Source organism: Centroberyx gerrardi, chromosome 12, assembly GCF_048128805.1.
Source record: "Centroberyx gerrardi isolate f3 chromosome 12, fCenGer3.hap1.cur.20231027, whole genome shotgun sequence".
Lineage (NCBI taxonomy): Eukaryota > Metazoa > Chordata > Actinopteri > Beryciformes > Berycidae > Centroberyx > Centroberyx gerrardi.
Window position 1 is genome coordinate 5,052,778 of NC_136008.1, and position 22,734 is coordinate 5,075,511.

Genomic DNA, 22,734 nt, shown 5'->3' on the forward strand with positions numbered 1-22,734 from the left:
TTATTCAATTTGTCTTCCTCTTAAGACTTTATTAGTCATTATTATTACATCAGTGAAAAACCTCTTAGGAAGTAATTAACGCTGGTTAATTTAATAAGGAGATGTTACCGCATTATCCAGCTATTTACCATATCAGCAGGTTTTATTACATTTTCAACTCGTATAAAAAGGGCCATTTTATTACATTTTGACAAGTTATTACATTAGCAGGCAGTTATATGTTCAGTAGTCAACTAGGCAAGGGTTAGAAATGTTGTAATAATTAATTTACATGTAAAGAGTTAATTTGCACAACTATATACCCATTTTGAAAATTAAAAAAAATCATCACATTAAGTTTGTTGTTCAATATCTCTAAAATATAGAGGATTCAGACAGTAGAAGTGTTATGATTTTGTCAAACAAGGACTACCTACTGTTCAACTTGCACCATACTGTGATTTGTTCTAATATTGTGATATCCATCATTTTATGAGTAGCCGGTGTCACTTTTTCCCAAAACGGCGAATATCTATTCAGGAATGAAACTCTTTCATCATACCAAGATAAGCCTGTCATGTAGTTACAAACAATGTAACTTACACATTGTGAAGGCATTATGTGCAGATATTTCATAACAATACTCCTAATCCCAACACAAAGGCATGGGGGGGGGGGGCTACAAACGGATAATCCAGTTTCTGCAGTTTGTGAAAAACATGACGACAAAGAAAAAACCTCAACGCTGTTTTATAAATCCAATCTCTACCCGTTCACTTCATACATTTACCTTTTGAATTTTTTTTTTTTATATTTAATGCTATAATATCCTAAATAATTTGACACTGACCCATGAGCGGATGCGAGCCGAAACAAGGAAAAATAACCGAAACCAAGACGTCAACCTCATACAAAAACAGTTTATTCGACAGTGTCTAGGTCCAAGTACCAACAGACCCCCATACAAAATAAAAAAAAAAGAAAAACAAACAAAAAAAAAACAAAAAAACATTGCTACAAACTTCCAAAGAACAAAGATAACTTCCATCTACACAAAGTTTATTCTTAGAAATACATTACCATTAACACAAAAAAGTAGCGATTAAAAGATAATATATGTAAGGGGATTCCCATCATTTTCGCATGATATATTTAACAGCCTGGAAAGATCTCGAATGGGGGGAAAGGGGTGGGGTGGGGGGGGGGGGGGGGTCGTGAATGAGTGTGTGAGTGAATGAGAACGTGTGTGTCTTTTGTGTGTATAGATGGATGTATTTTCTTCTTGCCAGGCGGACTGGGAGAAGAGGGCAACACTCAAGTGATGCAGCAGTCATGTGGGCAGGAATAAGAAAAAGAAGGGGGAAATAAAAAGAAAGGAGGAAGAAGTAGAGGTAGCGAAGGGGCGTGCAGAGAGGTAGCAGATAGCGAGAGGAAGATTTCTAGTAGAGGTAGCTAGCGGGCGGACGAGGAAGAGGTAGCAGAGAGATACTAACAGTGCTAGCGAAGAGGGGGGAGTGGTGCGGGTTAAGACTTCACACTTCACAACGGCCTTATTAGAGTTCATTAACCCTGTGTGTTAAGTCTGGAAACACACAGCAAACACACACTAAAACTGTCTTAGCATGGGAGGAACAACAAAATGTAAGCAGGGATGCAGATGACGGTAAACACACCCAAAGTCAGATTATACAACTTTTAACAGTTTACCACTTTTTAGAAGTAATAAATACATCTTTAGCACCTAAAGTTAGAGTAAATTCCTTGTAAATGGTGTCAAACTGATTTAAGTGATGTATTTATATTGGTGGTTGTTTCCCCACCTTTTTATTTAGCACTACATCAGTGAATTTGAGTACCAACTGAAAAAAGTAATTATTTTTCCTTTTTCTTGTGTTGTTACCTGCTTTTGAAGCTCATTACATATTTAGATTTAGATGTTTTTAACACAGTGTTATTGTGTACTGACTGTACTTTTCCATAGGTTAATACACAGGAATAAGGCTATTGTAAAGTTTTATGTGTGGCCAAAAAGCAAAGTGAAAATGGGTAGCGAGGTAGGCAGCACTAGGCATTGGGGATGGGCGGGGGGGGGGGGGTGGTGGTGTTGGGTGGGGGGGGGGGGGGTGGTGGTGTTGGGTGGGGGGTGGGGGGGTTTCTAGCGGCTACATTATCAGCACCTAAAACAGCTAGAAGCCCACCGCGCTGAGGAAGAGCGTTGTTTATGTTCTGCTTTTCAGTCGAATCGCATTGCATCGCCGCGTCTCGCTCTCTAAAAAGGCTGTATGAAGGTCAGCAGGAGATTATGTGTGTGTGTGTGTGTAGCTCTGTGTGTGTGTGTGTGTCCAGTGCATTGCGGCAGGGTCTAGCTAAGTTGGTGTGTGTAGGCAGCCTCCAGTGTGAGCTTCCAGCTTAGCTTGTGTGTGTGTGTAGGTGTTGTGTGTGTGTGTGTGTGTGTTACAGTGCTACGCCTGGCTTAGGGTAGTGGGGGTAGTGGGGGGAGGGGGGGGGTGCTCGTCCATCCACAGAGGCCAGAGGAGGCTGAGCAGCTGAGTGAATAGTCATCAAACACCCCTCTGCCTCCAACACACACACACACACACACACACACACACACACACACACACACACACACACACACACAGAACTACAGTGTATCGTTTCAAGAGGAGCGAGAGGTAGATACTCGGCGAGACGAGAGTGTGAGGGCAGTCTGGATCCCATCTGTGTGTGTGTGTTTGTGTATGTGTGAGAGAGAGTGTGTGTGTGTGTGTGTGTGTGTGTATATTTGTGTCCAAATGTGCTTGGCCCATGTGTGTGTGTCACAGCTCAGTCACACACACACACACACACACACATCCCTGAAAGTCCCCCTAGCTCCCCCTAGTGTTTGGATGGGGAAAGAGGCACCAGAGAGAGGTGTGTGTTTGTGTGTGTTAAAGAAAGAAGGTAGGGGGCTACAGTGTCATTCAAAATAGACAACATGGGGGGAGGGGGGGGGGTCCTATCCTATTCTGCCCCCTTGTTTTGTTTCCAAATCCATTAAATAGAGTCAGTCACTCCATATCAGCCTCTATCTGGCCTAAGCAGAGCAGAAAACAGTGTTTATTACTAGACGACCCTTGCCGCTGTGCCCTGAGAGGAAGTGTGTGTGTGTGTGTTCGTGGGTGGGGGTGTGTGTGTGTGTGTGTGTGAAAGCTTGGGTCACCCTTGCCATTGAGCCCTGAGTGTGTGTGTGTGTGTTTGTGGGTGTGGCTGTGTGTGTGCTGTGACGAAGCCTATGGTAGTTTTGGGAGTTGGGGGGGAAAATACCGAGCCAGTAGCAAAGGCCATCAAAGGGGCTGAGGTTGAGAGATTTGAGTTAGTTTGTGTGTGCCTGTGTGTGTGCATGTGTGTGTGTGTGTGTGTGTGTGTAGCTCTTAGTTGTCAGCTACCCGTCCAGTGGGGACCGCTGCAGGACCCACGGGTGCTGGAGCTATCCCATCAGGCTGTGCGGGCGGTGGGCCAGGGACTAGAAAAGAAAGGAAAACACGGTTGCAGTCAAAAGACAAATATAGGAGATAAGAAAATGCTGGAGCTAGCTGATTGGCTAGCTGTACAGCCAATGAGGTAACAGCGGCAGGCGGAACATATAAGCTAGTGTGTGATTGGATGTTGATAGGCAACGTTGCCCCAAAAGTTCAGTTGCAGCCAACATTTCCGTTCGTTGCCAGAAAGGAGACAACGGCAACTGGACAACGTCAGCCTCATAAAAATATTTATAGAGACGTTTTTTCTTGAGTTGCTTGTGGTGTGAATGTTCGGTTACACAAACACACACAATAAAAAATACTGTTTTGGCTTTGGTGAATTAAGTGGTGCAAGCATGAGCGCACACAGACCAAAGGATAATTAGCACTGGCTTTGGCTAACCATTTAATATGAATACATGCACACAAACACACAAAAAGCTCCTGCAGTCTGTGAATACATGAACACACACACGCGTTCAAACACACACAACTCAAACACATGAGTGTGGAAGAAGGAGATTCATACTCACACATGCCGTTGGGAGCTCCAGGGTGGCGGGGGCCCATCATGGGGGGCATGCTGCCGGGAGGGGGGCCGCCGGGGGGCGGGCCGGACAGCATGCGTCCCGGTATGGGCTGGCTTGGTCCCATTGGTCCTGTGTATGGGAACGGAGGGGACACGTCAGACATGGACAGACAGTGGTGGCAAAGTAAGGCTGCAGCAGGAAAAGCAAGGAAGTCTACGGTGTGTGATATTCTCGAACCCAGGGGGAAATCTGGAGAAGAAAGGTATTCAGTGCCTTGCTCATTTTACCAGCAGGAACCGCCCGGGTGGGTGGAGCCACAGGATTAGTTTCAAACCAGAAACCTCCATTTTAAGATTTAGAAAACAGGTAAGTAGTTCATGTCAACTATCAACCACATTTTCTTTTTTTTTTTTTGTCCAGACAGTCTGTAGATGACCTACTACTCTATCTACTTATCTACAAATATCCATCTATCCATCATCTACCTCTGCTCTCCATCTCCTTCACTTCTTACCTTCTCTGTCATCTTCACCCTCTCCTTCTCTCTTTCCATTACTGTACTCTCTCAAGTTCCAGTTTCAACTGTATTTGTCCTAATGGGCATTTGGTTTCTACCAAGCCAACCAAAGACTACAGCAGGTGCTTTCACTGATCAGCACACCTTCAAACTACTAAAACTAATCAGTGAAATCACCTGGTGTGATTTTGAGTCTTTGGTTGGAATGAAAACCAGCAGACTCCCGGCCCTCCATGGCACACGACTGAGAGACCACAGATTTAAAACATCATTACATACAAACATAAGACTGACAGGCACAACATCAGTCACCAATGAAAGGTGTCAATGCAGAAGTTTCTGGCAGGCAGCAGAAGACAAAATCATCATCGTCATCTCCATCTCTTCTTCACCTCTCCCATTCTCTCTCCCTCTCCACCTATATTTATGAACGTCTCCCGTCTCTATCACCTGTCTGTCCCGGGTGGTGTGGGCCCATGGGGTGGTGGCCCATCGGGGGGTAGCCGGGGTGCATGGCGGCGCCGGGCGGGGGTCCTCCGTGGTGGGGCGGGGGTCCTCCGTGGTGCATGCCCGGGGGAGGGGGCCCGTGGTGGGGTCCGGGGCCGGCCGCCTGTCCCTGTCCCTGTCCCTGGGCCTGGGCGGCGGCGGCGGCGGCGGCGGCCGCTTGCTGCTCCATCTGCTGCCTCGCCTTCATCTCGGCGTACTTCAGCTGCTCCATGTGGAAAGCCTGCCGCTCCGTCAGCAGCTGCTGCCTCTGCAGCTCCAACTGGACAGAGGGAGGGAGCAGGAGAGGCAGGAGTTATTCACAAGGTGAAATGAAGGGATTTGTTAGAACCAAGTCTAAGAAAAACTGGTAATCACCCATTAATGGCAGGTGAGTGGGTGGGTGAGGTCAGTTGTTCCCAAAGAGGGTCTTCAGCAAAATGAAAGTTTAATGTCACTATTTCCATTATTTCCTCCTCTAAACGTTAGTACAATAACAGAATGTAGAAGAATGACGACTTTGATCATAGGTTTCACTCCATTCACTGTTATCTCCTTTAACCATAATACTGACAGTCAAGTAATTCTTCTCTATGTCAGCAGTAACAACAACATATGTGGCATAAAATCTTATCATATGGGAGTGGAGATGAATGTAGTAACAATATTAATATTTGGGTGGCCCGCTTAGGTTAATTAATAGTCATTAATGTTTTTGTTAGGTTCATTTTGGGTGCTTTGATGCACAAAGGTGGCATTCAAACATGAGTGTGAGTTACTGTTGTTAAAAGCGACTTCTCTTCCACTTCATTCTCTTTTTCTTCCTCCTTGAACTTAACTCCCATTGGCCGTTGCCAGTGTCACTCTCAGATTTCAGTCTTGGCGAGTCTCTTCCACTTCTCAGTGCTGGACCGACCAAATCAATGCGTTTGAAAAAATACTGTTGGGCTCCAATTGATCTCCAGCCCGTTAACACTAAAGGATAACCTCAGGATAGTCCAGTGGGTTGTAGACTCAGCGTTAAAAATCGCCTGGTGTCACCTAGCCTTTAGTGTGTGTTTGTGTTTTAGAAACCCGGTGTAGCAGCAGAAGCTCGGTCTTTCTCTCTCTCTCTCCAGTCTTCAGGCGGCTTATGCAAACCAAGGCCCTTTTCATACACTATTTACAGCTGTGAAACTGGGCTACATTCCCGATGCCTCCACCTCAAACACAGTTTTACACTCTCACTGGCATCTCCAAGGGCTGACCAGGGGCAGGACACACACACACACACACACACACACACACACACACACACACACACACACACAGCGCTGAGGGCTATTCAGTTGCCCTGTGGAGGCAGGTTAACAGTTTCACTTCCCTGACTACACAACTGCTTTGCTCTGGAAACGGTTTTATTTGCGCTACAACTCTTTGCGCCCTTAAAAAGAATTAATTCTGTCTCTCCTCGCCCAGAAGGTCTATGTCGAGTCTCTGTGGAAAAGACTTGGACCAGGCTGGGAAACTAACTTCCTTGTCCACCGGCCAACAGTGGCTGATGGATTCAAAACATTTACCAACCACTTATGTCAGTTTACCAACCGCAGAACTAGGACTGGGTGACACTGGTCACTTTTGGATGCCAATCCCAAAACACCATCATACTTCAGTTCAAAAATGGATTTGAATGGTTCAAAAACTGCACTTTTTTGGTGTCTTTCTTTGTTGAATGAAAGCACCTTTCACAATGTGATGATGCAAATCATTCTCTGTAACATTAATACACCCCATCTTTCATTTCCAAAAAGTGTTTAATTCTAAAATGAGATATTAATTATTTTAAAAATCTCTTATCTAGCCTCGCAAAATGACTGCCGCCATGTAAAAAGAACTTAACATAGAAGTTATTAACTATCATGACCACTTAACTAACAAATTTGTATCATCTGAGAGGATGAATTCATATGAGATTTTTAAATATTGAGACATCAGGTGACTTTCTCCCTCAAATGGATATTGATTAATGATGAGCAAATTGCCCGTAATCTAATAGAGAAATTTACTTCTCATTTTACGAATCCAACTTTGTGAAGCATCCCGATACCTTTTGATACCTTTAACAGTACCAAAAATTGTTATTGAATCAGTAAGGTATTGTTGTGATGCTCAGCTCTACGCAGTCTCTACCACACAATGTTAATATTTGGGCGGTCAGCCCGGTAAATGGTGTGCAGGGTCGATGCTGGCCGTTTACATTCCCGAACCAGTCTCCAACTCCATTTCCCATGGTGCATGACTCTTTCCCTTTGACTTACGGCCTCTTTCTCGCGGTCCATGATGGTCTCCAGCTCCTCAAAGTGCCTCAGCTTGATCTCCAGCTTCTTCATCTGCGTCTCCACCAGCAGAGCCACCAGGGACTTGATCTTCCTCTCCTCCACCGCCGCCAGGTGCTGGGAGGACAGAGGGAGGGGAGAGAGAGGCCGAGACAGACAGTCAACATTTGGAAAAAAGGAAAAATCCACCCTCGGACACTGTTAAACTGCAAGGTATTAGGGACACACCGATAGCATTTTAGGTAGCATATAGGTATATGCATAACCTACAGTATCAGCTCTCTTGGCTCATTTCACCAAGTACTTACATTTTAGCCAACCCAATTTCTGATGTTCAGTGCATTCCAGGAGTTGTTTTGTATAGTAGTGTTGTAATGTACTTTTTTGGTGTACGCACTTTCCCTCAACCTGCACTGTCTACTCCAACTTCAGTTAGTGATTTCTAACATTTCCCAGAGAGAACAGGCCTGAACCAGGCCCCGAGCGCCAGCGATACCTGACTGAGAGATTTTCTAGCTGAGACAAAGTAAGAGTCATGCCCCTTACTCACAGGATTTCTTCTAAGTGCATTGCATTATGGTCTATTGAGGTTACTGCAACTGGTATCTCTGCCTCCTCTACGATGGATTTCTCTCTGTAGGATTGTTGAAAAAAAATTCTGCTATCCAGCTCCACTGTAGCTGTGTTGGAAATATCTTGAAGTGATGTCACGTTGTCTATGTTTGACCAGTTATCCGTGGAAATCAGAAAAATACACCACCAAACAACAAAATGGGCCCAGAAATGCAACGTACATCACCGATAGCTGTGTTTTAACAGAGTTTAAGTGTGTTAGGGTGGATTTTTCCTTTAAAGTCGAGATGAAACGGCATTTTCGAGAGTATCTAACTTCCGTATCGTGACGTATTTCCAAGTGAAACAAGAAAGACAGGCGGGACATAACGTTGGGAGGAATTTGATTTGAACGTTGAAAAGTGGGCGTGTCATAACACCCGAAGACACACCGAAGTACCATGCTGTTGCAATCAAGATTGATTGATGGGTGGATGTCATGATATTATTGGTTGAAATTGGTTATGGGCATGCTTACGTAAGCACACGGCATATTTTGTTTTACAGGAAGAAAACATGATTGAATTTTGATATAAGAATACAAAGAAATTGATTTTTTGTATTTTTTTTGGGCATAAATTGTTAAATAGGTGCACAATATGACCGGGGATGTGATCTAAAAGGGTTAAAAAGGCATTTTTCATTTCATCTCGACTTTAAGGAGTAGCTTTTTTTCTAAGAGAGTGGGCAGTCCACTCACATGCAGTATTTTTTTTCTATATTTAAACAGTCAGAAAGCAGAGAGGGAGACAGTATGGCAAACTGGTGGGATTTGATCCTCGGCCAGGGGGGGAATATGCGTTTCCAGAGGTGGGCGACTATAAACTACTGAGTAGCTTTTAATCCAAAGTTATTCAAGACTGTACTGAAGCTTTGTGCTCCTCTTTTGGTGGTAATCTACTGACACCAAATAGGATCAAATCTATGTATTACAGGAAATTTATTAAAATGACAACCGAGGTAATTAACTCAATATCTGGTGGGTTTAACAGGCATTAGGTTTGCTTTAGTGTGTTTTGGATCAAGCTACTACTGCAACATTCCCCCACTCTGTCCCACGCCCCCTTCCTGCCCCACGCCCCCTTCCTGTCCCACCACCGGGCCAATCAGCACTGCAGCCTCACCTTGGCCTTGGTGGCAGCAGATGCCAGGGCGGCCGCAGCCGCGGTGGCGATGTTTCCCTCTCCGACGTCAAGCTCCAGCTTCTTCCTCTTGTCGTCTCCCTCCTCTGCAGCTCCCTTCTCCTCCTTCTCCTTCTCCTGCTCCGAGGACGACGTCTCCATGGCCTCCTCCTTGTCTTTATCTGACGGGGGGGGGGGAGAGAGGAATTTAACAACCATGGGGGGAAAATAGAGTGATGCCCGAGCACGCAAATTACTTGCACGCACTGGAAAGTTTACTTATCCAGAAGGAAGACACTCACATACTGTATGACCACTAACAAAGGGGCTGAAAATAAAGATTTTTGATCTGAAAAATGACTTTAACACTAGAGCAGACTTCAATTTCCATCATTGTCAGTGTCATTTTTTCAGTCCCTGTGTTTATTGTCATCCAGTGTTTGAGTGTTTTCCTTCGTGGCTGAGCAATGACTCAACTAGGCCACTCTGTTCTATAGCTGAAGATTATTCTTCACAAAAACAAATACCACAATATGTGAAATGTTACTGGGTCTACAGTTGTATAAAATCTGTGATCGCGTGTATTGGCACTAAAGTTTTGTACAACTCCAAAACTTTAAAACCTTTTCAGAAACTGCGTAAGAACCCTGGTTTAGTCTCACTGCCTGGGCTGAAGACATAAATTCAAGTGTTGTGATACGTGACCGATAAAAATGGCTTTTAGTGGGACAGGGGTGCCTGATAAAAATAATCAAATCTGCATATATACATATATATATATATAAAATAATAATAAAGTAGTGGTAGGAAGTAGGGCGATATGTTTGAAATATCACATTATCATATAAAAAATATCGTGAAATATCATATATCATGATAATCATATGTTTTTCTTTCTATATCGATGTATATAATACGGCTTACATATGCAAAATCACATGTTAAATAATCAAATTGATGGTAATGTTAGGTGTGATGCCAAACCAAAGTCTGAACTCTTGGTGTATGTTTTATACCTCAATTTATCAGAGTTTTTAAATACAATTTTCTTGTTCTCATCAATTTAAACATAATTGTGTATCACGATATCATAATATCACCATATCATCACGATATTATTCCACTGAAAGACGATACATGATAATATTGAATTATCATCCAGCCCAAGGAGGAAGACAGCAACTCCCAAGCAAGGAGTGCAACCAGAATCTTCTTTTTCAATGCACAGAGTTCACTTTCAGCTCTGACAAGAAGGCCGTGTTGGCAGTCTGCTCCTGGGAGTTTCTGTGTGTGTGTTTTGGATCCCGGTGTTACCTGCTGCGGCCGTCTTGGCCTCGCCTCCCTCTGCGTCTCCCTCCTCGCGCTCCGACGGCTCCGCTCCCTCCTTCTTCACCTTCTCCCCTCCCTCCGTCTTCTCGCTCTTCTCTGCCGACTCGCTGGGCTTCTCTGCCTCGTCCTTAGACTCCGCCTGAAGGACGAGGACACACACACACACACAATCACACACAATGACAAGAGGCCCAAGTCAATACCAGGGGCAGTAAGAATGAGAGTTGTGTTTTAATGAACTATGAGTTGAAGAGAGTCAAGTCTAGCTTTGACAATTACAGTTTTGTTGTGTTAAAATGGGTAAGATGAGGGTTGGAAAAAGAGGAAAATGAAAAATTAAGGTTTGCAGGCTCTATAAAAGATTAAAAAAAAAAATAAAATTAGGGTTGCAGGCTCTATAATACAGAACTAAGAGAAGACACAAAAGGGACTTTAGACCAGAAATTTGACAAGTAACTTAGATAAAGCACAACACATCTAAAACAGCTAAATGTGGCTGGCAAGTTTTGTTACAATTGATCATTGGTTACTCTACTTTAAAAATCTAGCTGGCCAATAAAAAAAGCTTGTGATGCACTAGGCACTGTGGGCGATGGAAAAATATTTAGTTTCCTGTCCTGCTCCTGTTCCACGAGTCACTTTTTGGGGACAATCAGTGATCTGTAGGAACTGTATGGAACTAGCTAATGGACGCTAATGAAGAAGCAATCAGCCAGCACACCGGCCCAGTGGAGCGTGGTCAACGTTAATGATAGCCAGCGCGTTACATTCGCCCCCTAGGCTTTCCCAAAACACGGGACATGGACGGACCAAATGTGGATGAGTGGGAAAATAAACTTGGAACAGAGAGAGGAAGAGAGATGGAGGGAAGGAGGGAGGAAGAGAAACACAGCAGGAGTGAACAACGAGAGGATGAACGGTGGAATGAAAAAAGAGCTCCTATACTGTTTTGTTCACATTTTTGTCAGTATCAAAATATGTGAAATAATAGTGGGTCATGCGCATCTGGAGTGAACAACAATAATTTCTCCCGTACATTTTCACTCTGTTAGAAAATTATTTTCCCGGACATAATTGGACAAACTGGTTGATATATTCAAGCTCAACACTTTTATTGTTTCCACACACACATGCAGTCGTTTCAACTCCGAGACAAAGCCATTAGTGACACAGCCATCCATAATATAGGACTGATGCTTAATATATTTAAATGCATTTTCTAACTGTTGATCCATCTGGAGATCTCAGTCCCCCCCCCACCCCAGACAGATATTTTATTTAATTTCCTTTCTTTCCATGTCTTTTTTTCACAAGTGTAAATCAAGTATCTAAACATCACAGGTTTTCCAGGGTGTGTGAGATCCCTGAAGAGCAGCACACAGATGACCTTTGACCTTTCCTTTTCGGGCGAGGTCTTACCTTATCGCCCTGCTGGGAGTCGGAGTCTGTGTCCATCTTCTCTGGCTCTGTGGTTTCTGCGAGTGACAGACAGGGTGGCAGAGACACCAGAAACTGAAACACTGATAACTTTTAATTCACTGATGAAATGTTTCCGTTTACAGAAAAAATACCGCCACCAAATCGAGGCAAGACAACGTTTGGTTTAGCGCATGCATGCATAATCAACACACCGGCGGAATAAATCCAATACATTCAACACTTGCAATGCAGCATGAGGCAGCAAGTGACAGATTCTCCCATTTGAAATGAATTACATTTATGGATTCTCAGAAGTGAACACCATCAAAATGAGTGTTTGAGGGAGGGAATTCAGGTAAAAAGCTTTTTAAGTGAATAGCCCCACAGGGAGGGGTGTTAAGTGTGTGTGTGTGTGTGTCACAAATGTGCACGTGACCGGGTGAATGCATGTGTACGCTGAGTGTTAAAGCATGTCATGGGTGCAGTTGTGCGTGTGCTGAGTGTTTGAATATTGATCGCAGGATGTGTGTCGGCCGAGTGCTTTAGGGCGGGCGCTGAATGCATTTAAGCTTATCGATTGTGACTGTGGCTCTAGAACACATTAATTCAGGTGTAATAGATGTTTGTAGGAGTGTGTGTGTGTGTGTGTGTGTGTGGGAGTGAGAGAGTGAGCAACAGTGAAAGAGAAGGTGAGACAAACAGCAAAAGAGAGAACAGAGCAAAATAGAGAGAGAGAGCGGCATGGTAGTGCGCGATGACCCAGTTTTGAGCCCCTCCCCTCCCCCCCCCCCCTCCCTTGCCCCATCTGCCACCGCTGTTTTAATCCACTGGTTACCACGGTAGCGCACGCACACACACACACACACACACACACACACACACACACACACACACACACACACACACACACACACACACACACACACTAATAATGTTGTATCGCCCGCCCGCCGGCCAAACCGAGAGGTGTATAGCCTTTAAATGCCAAGATGGGGCGCAATCATCTCTTGGCTTGATATTCAGGTGAGAACAGGCAGTCATCTTTATTCATGTTCAGAACAAATCAACATAAAGATGAGAAATAAGCCTCGCCCTGCCTGTTGGCTAGAGGACTATACTGCTGCCATCTGCTGCCCCCCAGTGGCTGCACACACACACTCTGCCAAATCGTGAGTGGGTCAGACCAAATTTTTACAGGTTGTGGAGTGCATACCCCACTTTTGAATCCAATTACCTGTCAAATAAAAGTGATTCTGATTCAGAATTCGTTATATAGCATTTATATCACATTATATAATTTTTTTTAAACCTTTATTTATCCAGGAAAAGTTAATTGAGCACACTTTTTTCCCCCCAGCAAAGCCCTGTTTCACATTCACACAGTTACAGCCTTTCAAACCTGTGGTACTCTCCAGAGTACTAATCTGAGGATTTGAACCGGCGACCTTCCAGTCTCAAGCCCACTTCTCCAACATCTATACTCCACTACCTGTTGTCACACATTACTCACCGGTCTTTTCGGGCTCCTCGGGGGCGGTACCGGCGATGCCGCTGCTCTCCAGGCCGAAGGCGGGGTCCACCTTGCCGGTGCTCCTGGCCGCCTCCTGCACCTTCTTGACGTGCGCCTCCACCAGCTCCGCCGGCACCTCCTCGCGCACACGGGAGAACTCCTCTGCAGGTGGGGACAGTGCGTTCTACTTTTACAATTTTGACATTGAGCTGGCGTGCTTAACCAGAGTGACTTACAATGAGTGAGCAAGTAGGACTTCAGCATCTTATTAAAAGGACAGGATGCATGGCTGTACGGCAACACAATTAATCGTGTAAATTTGTACATTGACATTTTAGTTTTTAAAATTAATTGGCATGTCGGCAATACTGAAACATTTAATTTAGAGCTATCCCTAACCCAGTGTAGTTGAAAATAGTCAAGATGTTGATATGTCAAAAGTGCAATAAAATTATTTTGTTCCTCAAATTGTCAAGATTACGTATGTGATCACAATATCTATCAAAATAATTGTGATTATCATTGTCGCTCTAATCGTGCGGCCCTACCTAGCTGTTGCAGGGACTGAACCTGCGACTTTACACTTTCTTTCTTACATTTACAGGAGGATTTGTAACTACTAAGTCACAATGGCATCATACAGTAACACACACATTGGTGTATGTTGTTACACATTTTAGCGAGAAGGACTCCTTTCCAAGTGTGGTCCTAATGTTTATCATGAATACATCATAACATTTTATGTCATAAAATATCCCCCCCCCCCCAAAAAAAAAACAGTACTGCAACCTGTACTAGAACCAAACAAAACAAGGATGAACATGTAACCAAAAGTAAAAATGACCCCCAAGCCGCTCTATAAATTCAAGAGAAAACACAGTCTCAGTCTCCCCCTCTGTCCTCACCCAGGGCCGCCTTGGCAGCGGCAGACGCCACTCTGGGGTCGACCACGGAGGCCAGGAAGGCCACGGTGCTCATGACGGGGTTGCCGGACTGACTGAAGGGTACGGGCTGGTAGGCCAGCGGGCCCAGGGTGGCCTCGGTGCTCTCCAGGTAGGGATCCTCGATGGGCAGCCGCAGGAAGTGCAGGATGCACTCGTCTTGGGTCCGCGAGCCCACGTGCTCCGACACCTTGTTCCAGTCGTCTTTGTACATCTCCAGGGCCTGGTGGGGGGGGGGGGGGGGGGGGGATGACATAAGTCTCATCTAATGTGCTTAACATTACCAGGACCGGAAACATTTGGGAATCGAACCCCTAACCCTGTCAGTGCGAGCGCCATTCATGGCGGAATACAGGAACACAGCAGAGATGGAGGGGTGGAGGGACAGAGGTAGAGATGAAAGAGGTATGGGATGGGAAAGATGGAGGAATGAGGGGAGAGAGGGAGAGAGGGAGAGATGAAGAGATTTGAGCTGGGACAGAGGGAAGAAGGAGCGATGGAAGGAGGCAGGCTAAAGAGGAAGGATGGGAAGAGATGGTAGTGAGGAAGAGAGAGATGGAAGAAAGGGTGGAGGGAGGGATAGATGGGGGAATGGAGGGACGAGGGGAGATGGGAGGATGGGTGGAGGAAAGAAGGAAGAGATAGATGATAGAGGGAGGAAAGGAAAGACCGGGTGACAGACAGAGGGACGGCGGGAGAGATGGAGGGGATGAAACGATGTTGGCAACCATCTTGTATTGCCATCAGTATTTCTGACAGCTGGATGAAGGAACAGACTGAGTTTCTTCGCTCCATAAACCAAGCAAAACCACAATCCACAGCAGTCATATTAAAAGGCTCCTGCTGTCCCGTGGCCGGTGGGACTCACCTCCAGCAGCAGCAGAGTCTCCTGCTCGGTCCATTCCCTAGTGGAGGTCGCCCCTTTAGCCTGTAGGGAACCAAAAACAGTCTAGTTCATGTCTATCTGTAGTGGGGACAGTGTTTGTTCAGTAGTCTATCACAGTATTCCCCACCCCCAAAACAAAGTGCTATCTTCTCACAACCTCCCTGTTGCAGGCATAAATGCACAAAATGTTGAACTTTGACACCAAATTATGATTTTTGTTTTCCCTTTTCAGACGTGCTGACGTGTAAGCAGCACAGAGGCTGCAAGTATTCACTATTTCACAAGAATAAGCCATAATACATTTTTACTGGAGGTATTTTTCTTTTTACTTTTACTATTCTGGCAACGCTCAAAAATCATCTCATGGTACCAAGGGGATTCGTGAACCCTGGGTTGAGAACCACTGGTCAGAAAAACAAAAACTGAAATGGGGAAAATGTATGAAGGAAGACTGGGTGAGCTGGGTGTTGACCTTGGGGTTTTTCTTGTTGTAAAGGTCGGTGCGCAGGCCGAAGTTCTGCAGGTCGGTGGGCTTTTCTTTGCCTTTCTCTGGGAAGTTGAGCATCTGCTGAGGAGGGGGGATCTGGAGGGATGAAACGCATGACATTACTCAACAACTCCTAATGGCTTTTATTTAGTATTGCTTTAATATCTGTAAAGCACTTTGTATCGGTTTTACAAATGAAGTTTATTATGAAAATACTACATGGGCATTTGCTGGGCTGGGGGGAATCTAGAGAGAAGTAGCACGTTACATTATTGTACAATCGGGATTTTCTCTCTCTCATCCCTCTCATTTCCCTTTGTCTTTTGTGTCTCCCTCCTTCCATCTCTCTCTTTCTGCCTCTCCCTGGTGATCTTATCTGTCTTTACCTGTGCAGGTCGGTGGTGTAGTGGCATGAGGCCGGAGGGCGTGTCGGCCAGCACGTTGAAGTGGGGGGTGGGTGGGGGGCCCATGGGTAACGGGCGACTCTCTGAGTCAACCTGGTAGTTCACCAAACCCCACTGCTCCAGGAATGCATGAACCCTAGAGACAGAGAGAGAGAAACAGAGAGAGAGACAGAGTGAGAGAGAGGGGTAAAAGAGTAAGAAAAAGAAAAAGAGGGAGACAGAGACAAGACAATTAGGAACAAGGCAACAATAAACGCGTTATCCCCCAAGCAGGATGCCGTCCTCCTTAAAATTGCCACAACGCAGCGGTGTGATGCATAATTTCCTGAAGTTTTGTCAAAATCCGATCAGCGGTGTCTGAGATATTGTGTGTGACAGATTAACAGACGGACGAAACAATCCATAATCCTGACATATTTCTACCTTAATTTCATTTAACCAGGTAGTTCCACTGAGATTGAGAAATATTTTTTTTTACCAGACAAACCTGGCCAAGAAAGCAAAACAAACCTTCAAGTTGCATTCAACAACATACAAAAATGTCAATGAGCAAAAATAAAACCAAAATCAAATAAGCAGCAGTTTGGTGAAAAGTGCTACTTAAAAGGTGGTAGTTGCACAAATCTACATAATGACATCAGTATACATGTAAATGCACAGGTTTGTGTCGGCTGTTGATCTGTCAGGATGTGATTAAGATACAAAACAAATAGTGCTTGAACCAGCATTTCATCAAGAAAGAGTCTAGTTGCATCACATTCAGAGAGGAATGGATGATATGAAGCAATGTGATCAGAAACACAGAGCAGGAAAAATGCAAGAAAACAGTAATCTATTGGAAATGCACAAAATATAACAAAAACTAAAAAAAAACTAAAAATAAATCACATTTCTGTAGGGCTGAACAATTATGGCAAAAATTATAATCTCAACAAATTTGCTAAAAATTGTGATCACAATTTGTATCCATGTTTGTTACCTTGTTTTTATATTCTGGGGTGAGATGTTTAAAGAAGATCTTCGATAAGTTATTTTCTTCTTTTTTTTTTTAACGAGCATTTTTATGATTTGTTTTTATCACTTGTGTATAAACCACCAACCACCAATAAAAACCAAAAACCTGTCATTCATGCAATATTCCAGCCAATCTGATCTAGCCGATGGAGCTTCAGTAGTAGGCGGGACATACAGCAACGCTAAAATGTGATTGGCTGGGTGATTGGTTGACACTGTCTTCCAGCGACTAGTTCATCAAGTTGCTGATGGCACGTATGCATAGTGAGGTCCTTTGGATAACAGCGCCCACTAAATGGCATGTTATGCAATGTGACCGGTTGAACTCTGACCCCGCCCCCCAGCTCACCTCATGACGGCGCAGACATCCCCGGTCAGGTTCCTGCGGCAGGAGGTGGAGGTGAGGTACTCCTGGGGGTTTAGCCGATACGTGTCGATCATGAAGTTACGGTAGGCCAGGTATCTGACGGAGAGTCGGGAAGAAGCACCAGAAGGTTAGCAGGGCAGGAAACTAACTTTTAGCCTGATGGGTACTGTACCGCATACAGTAACCTGCCTAGTAACCTGCCTAGTAACCTGCCTGGTGGCTGACAGAATGAAGAAACGTCATCATTATCAGAATCTGAATTATTTAACTCACCAAGTACAATGAATTGCACTTGGGTTTTTTTCTTGGCAACATCTCTATAGTTTATATTATGTACATTACCTTTATTTTTTATCTTATTACCTCTTCTCTTTATTATCTTCTGTACTTATTTTTCCCTGGTACTGTTCTGCCAGTTGCTGCTGTGGCACCCGAATTTCCCCAAGGGATTAATAAAGTGATATCTTATCTTATTGTTGCAGACATGTCGACAATTAACTAACAGTTACTGTACATACTGGCACACTGTACAGATTAATCAGGAGCTCACATTCAGTGAAAAGGGACAGTGTTAAGACATACAATACATATCAAATCAACATTATATATAGAGTTTCAGCTGTAGAAAGAGATGGTGAGTGTCCGGCTGGCCACTGGATCAGTGAATCATGGGATAGATGGGAGTTGGATGACAAGAAAGCAATAGGTTCTAGATACTGGTCCAGTGTAATATGTAGGCATGCATGGACAGTTTGTGTGTGTGTGTAGACTCACATCTCTGGAGATTTGGACTTGTTCTTTCCATTGAAGAACTCGGGCAGGGCTCGTCTCTCAATCTCATGGATACTAGGAAATTAGCAAATACAAATCATCATAATCAAAGCAGGAAATTACCAGCAACCACTTCAAATACTGGAAAATGGTGACTGTGGCTCATAAGTTTATCTACCAGCCACTTTGGCAAGTCATCAGCCATTGTTCAAAGGTACAAAGTTAATCTTCCAAATCTGCCACTGTGGCCGGTGGACAGAAAACCTATTTTCCTGCTCTGATAATTATATTACCTGGATTTGTACACCACCTTTCACATCACAAGTGTATCTCATCTCATCTAAAATAACTAGATGACAGAGTGAGTGTGTATGTGGCTGAATCTGTGTGGGTTATGCTTAGTACGGCTGTGTGTGTGTGTGTGTGTGTTGCTGTCTGTTGGTCTTTCCTCTCTTCCAGAGACGTTGCACACAGTGATTTCCCGTGGCAGTGATTTTACCTGGCAGCGGACGCCGGCGTTGGCCTAGTTGGCCGAAGTCCCATCTTTTTGCCTCATCATGTTTCTTTGTATCCTGTTTGTTTTCTTATCTCATTGTCTATGTTACTGTTTTGTCCCGGCACCTATTATATGCTCAGCCGACCTGTCCCTCTTTGCCGTCGAGGGTTCTTCCATTTTTTCCTAATAAGGTTTTCTTGGGAGTTTCTCCTCGTCTTCACTGAGGAAAGGCTCGGCTCTGGTAGGTTAGGTAGGCCTGTTATGTCTTTCCAACATGCTATTTTGTGTCTTGTGCTTTGTTTCTTTGCATTTTGTTTTGTTGCATACTGTAGTGTACCAGTTTGTTTTGTGATTGATTGTTGATCAGTTAGATCTAGGTAGGCTCGCTCTCTGTAAAGTCCTTCGAGACAGACTCTGTGCTGACCGGCTACATAAATAAACTTGACTTGAAAATAAACTTGACTGAGCAGATATGGGTTTTTTTAAGCAACAGCCCGCTTCACATTCATATAGCTCTTACCAGTTGTAGTCGAACCAGGCGGCGTAGCTGGGGATGATGATGTGGTGGGTCTGCTCTGTCACATTGTCCTCACCAGAGTCTATCAGCCGGTTGATTTCAGCCTTGCCCTGTTCCTCCTCGTCCTGCAGAGAGAGACGAGTCAGAGAGGATGACTTGACGAACGCAGGCTCTGTACGCACAGTTCTGTGTTCTGGTATGCATGAATTAAGAAATGAAAGGGCCCAATTTCCCAATAGCTTCGCAGCACCGAATGTCTTTGCCTGGTATGACACTAAGATCATCTTGGAGATATTTCACTTTGGAAAAATATTTTCACTTTTTAGCACGCATGCTTGACTAGGAGCTCAGGAGCATTCACCTCCAACACTAGCTGCCCTGCTGTCACTTCTTGCTAAATGGCTAAAGCCGCTAAAGTCAACAAGCACAGATCCTGTACAGACCCACGGCGCGTATCCAATTAAATTAATTTAAAATTAATTTGATTAAATTACCTAATTCCACTTACGTTACTTAAATACCACAATGAAACATTAAGACACCTACTGTTAAAGTTTGTGAGCCGCGAAGACGAGTTACTGTCTGCAAATCCCGTTACTGACTGTGGGATGTTAAGTTTCACTTTAGTTTTCACAGCGGGAGACTCTGTGGACTGAGTTCACTGCTGCTGGTCTGCTGTCTGTACATCTCCACATTACAGACATGATGTGATGCGCACATCAGGCGCATTAGAGATCAATTTAGATCCATTTATATACAGCGACCAACTTTTGATTTTGTGCCTCAGCTGCGCCGCGGGAAAAAAGGCAAAATTTCCTCTTGAAAACGGCAATCAAGGACAGAGGTTCCCAAACGTTTTCATGTCAAGGCCGCACACACAGACCAAATTTAATACGATTCTGCCTCAGAGAAATTAATTCCTCATCCTGCGGGGACCCCCTGGAAGCCCTTAAGGACCTGTGGGGGCCCGCGGGCTGCGTTTTGGGAACCACTGATCTAGGATAAAGAATGACATTACCTAGACCCGTCTTTTCCTAATTTGTTGATGTGTTAGAAACACACTTTTTACAATAGGGTTTCAAACCGATTAAAGAAGCAGTGTTGACTACAGGTGCCCAGGCTAATTTTGCTTGTTGTACACCAAGGAACTCATATAAAGTAAAGCGCGCTGAAGAAAAACAACTGTTCTGCAAATGTGAACCACTGCTTTGAGACTCATTTCTGTAGTCAAGGGGAGCTGATGTTAAATTTTTGCATTAGCAATAGAGGTATAATGGCATTGTAGTTTGCTTGTAGTACAAGACTCATAAGCCACAACAAGTGTGTTTAGGTTTATGTGTTTGTATCTATCCGTCCGTGTGTGTGTGTGGGTCTCTCTCTCTTACACACACACACACACACACACACACACACACACACACAGTGTATAGTTTCAAGAGGAGTGAGAGTAGGCCATTGATCATCTTACCTTGCCACCAGACAGCACAGAGTCATCCTCCATGTCATCTGGTAGGAATAAAACAAATGTCAGTTGAGATATACTATATTGTGACACGGCTTATATTCAAAAGCTATTTGGATCCTGATCAAAATTGGAACATTTCTGATTGGCGGATTAACGTAATAAACACACAACTAAACAGATAAAGTCTAAATTCAGTCACAGGCACGTACCCAAGTCAGCCACATTCCCTCCTTTTACCGGGGTATTCTCGCTGTCTTTCTTTGAATTTGCTGTGTATGGAAAAAAAAGAAAAGAAAATGGTGATGAAGAGTGCAGTTCTGAGAGAAGAGAAAAAAAAATCAAAGAAAATACAAAGGCAGTTTTATTCAGCCGTGGGCAGGGAGGCATCATCCGGCACTCTGGTTTGCAAAAGAGGACACTAAAATAGATCAAGTGAGAAGGAAAGTGGGATGTGTGTGTGTGTGTGTGTGTGTTGGGGGGAAAAGAGGGGTTGATAAAAGTGGGACATTGCAGATGGGACTTGGTCTAAAAAGAGAATTTTTACTCAGGATTGTGTTTTTGGTTTTAGAGAAATCTTTCAGGAGAATCAAGCCGGAGCTCCATTTAACTCTGGTTGCTAAAGAACACAACCTCAGGCTGTTTTCCTGCTTTTCATACTGGAACATGGAAAGTGTGTGTGTGTGTGTGTGTGTGTGTGTGTATGTATATATACACTGCATTATGTTTGTGGAGCGGAGTGGATTTTCTTGTCAGCCTAATGCCCCGGTGTACAATAAATACACAGAGAGACAAAGAAAGCTAAAACATTTTTATTAAAATTAAAATGAGCTCACAAACTGCATTTCTGTGACTCATTGGGTGTACGGCACGCCAGGGGAAAAAAGCGGCGCAAATTTGGCAGGAAAGTGAGAGTGAAGAGGACAAAAAGGAAGAGAAATCAATATAAAAGATAAAAATAAAAAAATAATGTGTAATGGGAATAGGCTGATCTATTGATATTCATGTTTGTAAGGCTGAAACTGAAGAGTTTGTATCAAAATAGATACCTACTCCAACAAAATAGTTAGTAGCACAAAAATGAAAACAAATTATTACACTTTTTAATAAGTAGTAGGTAATTTGAGTAATTGACAAAAGAAAAAAATATTTTATTATTTTATATTTCAAAGATATTGAATGATGAACTTCAGGTCATGATTTTTTCCCCTGAACATTAATCCATTGTTTTGGAAAACAACTTCATCTGATCTGCTACTTGTGACGGCAACCGACTCTTTCGCTGAATTCATATAAAATAAGAATTTAAATGCCTTAGTTTGATTGTCTTAATCAGACAGTGGGCGATGCGGCCCAAAATTAATATCATGACATTTTTGGACAGTAATGGCAATCATGTCGTTGTTTATCTGGTAATGTAAAACATTTTTTATGACTACAAGAACCCTGTAGGAAAGCCCAGCTAAGCCCCGCCCCTCAGGTCATACCGTTCTTGGCCATGCTGCCCTCCTCCATGCCGGCTCCAGCCGAGGAGTCGTCCATGTCTTTGCTCAGGTCCTCCTCTGTGTCCTCCTCCTCGCCTCTGTGGCCCCGCCGCTTCCAGTAAGGCCCCGGGTTCCTGCCACGGAGAGGAGAGGGTCAGGGGTCAGGGGTCAGATACACAAGTATGAGATGCAACCGTCAATCCAAAAAAAATGTTTGTTAACATTTTGTCTCAATAGATTCCAAGATTTCTCCATGGCTTTAAAGACGTCTTTCAAGAATAAAATTTGTCAGTGTTCATGTTGTAACAGAGCTGCACAATCCATCAAAAAATATCCAAAATATTAATATCAAATACTGCAAATCCCATAAATCCAAATCACACGTGGCTTTATCTTGGATGGACAGGTGTTTCAGACAAGTTGCTCTGGTGCTGTGGAGAATTGCTGGTCATCAATTTAAGCTGCATTTTCAGAGAAGTGATGAAATTGTTTGTCAGCAGACATGACAGAGTCAGTGTGTTAGGACTTGATGAATTTTGCTGTTTTCCTCCTTGTGTTGTTGTCCTTTACTGTCTGTTATCCAA

General features: G+C 43.9%; 1 protein-coding gene across 1 annotated transcript in view; it reads right to left on the bottom strand.

Moving 5' to 3' along the window:
• Positions 1-879: 879 nt before the first annotated feature.
• The window catches only part of smarcc1a (SWI/SNF related BAF chromatin remodeling complex subunit C1a), a 30,914-nt gene continuing 9,059 nt past the window's right edge, over positions 880-22,734 (bottom strand). Inside the window, exons 11-28 of the mRNA XM_071895529.2 lie at positions 22,154-22,284; positions 20,879-20,938; positions 20,673-20,710; positions 19,208-19,329; positions 18,195-18,266; positions 17,403-17,516; positions 16,022-16,175; positions 15,621-15,731; positions 15,131-15,190; positions 14,227-14,485; positions 13,322-13,483; positions 11,812-11,867; positions 10,378-10,531; positions 9,067-9,245; positions 7,313-7,447; positions 4,983-5,298; positions 4,019-4,144; positions 880-3,487 (exon numbers count right to left, since the gene is read on the bottom strand). Coding sequence (XP_071751630.2) covers positions 3,396-3,487; positions 4,019-4,144; positions 4,983-5,298; positions 7,313-7,447; positions 9,067-9,245; positions 10,378-10,531; positions 11,812-11,867; positions 13,322-13,483; positions 14,227-14,485; positions 15,131-15,190; positions 15,621-15,731; positions 16,022-16,175; positions 17,403-17,516; positions 18,195-18,266; positions 19,208-19,329; positions 20,673-20,710; positions 20,879-20,938; positions 22,154-22,284 — 2,341 coding nt within the window. The 3' untranslated portion in view covers positions 880-3,395. The remainder of the gene's footprint in view (positions 3,488-4,018; positions 4,145-4,982; positions 5,299-7,312; positions 7,448-9,066; positions 9,246-10,377; positions 10,532-11,811; positions 11,868-13,321; positions 13,484-14,226; positions 14,486-15,130; positions 15,191-15,620; positions 15,732-16,021; positions 16,176-17,402; positions 17,517-18,194; positions 18,267-19,207; positions 19,330-20,672; positions 20,711-20,878; positions 20,939-22,153; positions 22,285-22,734) is intronic.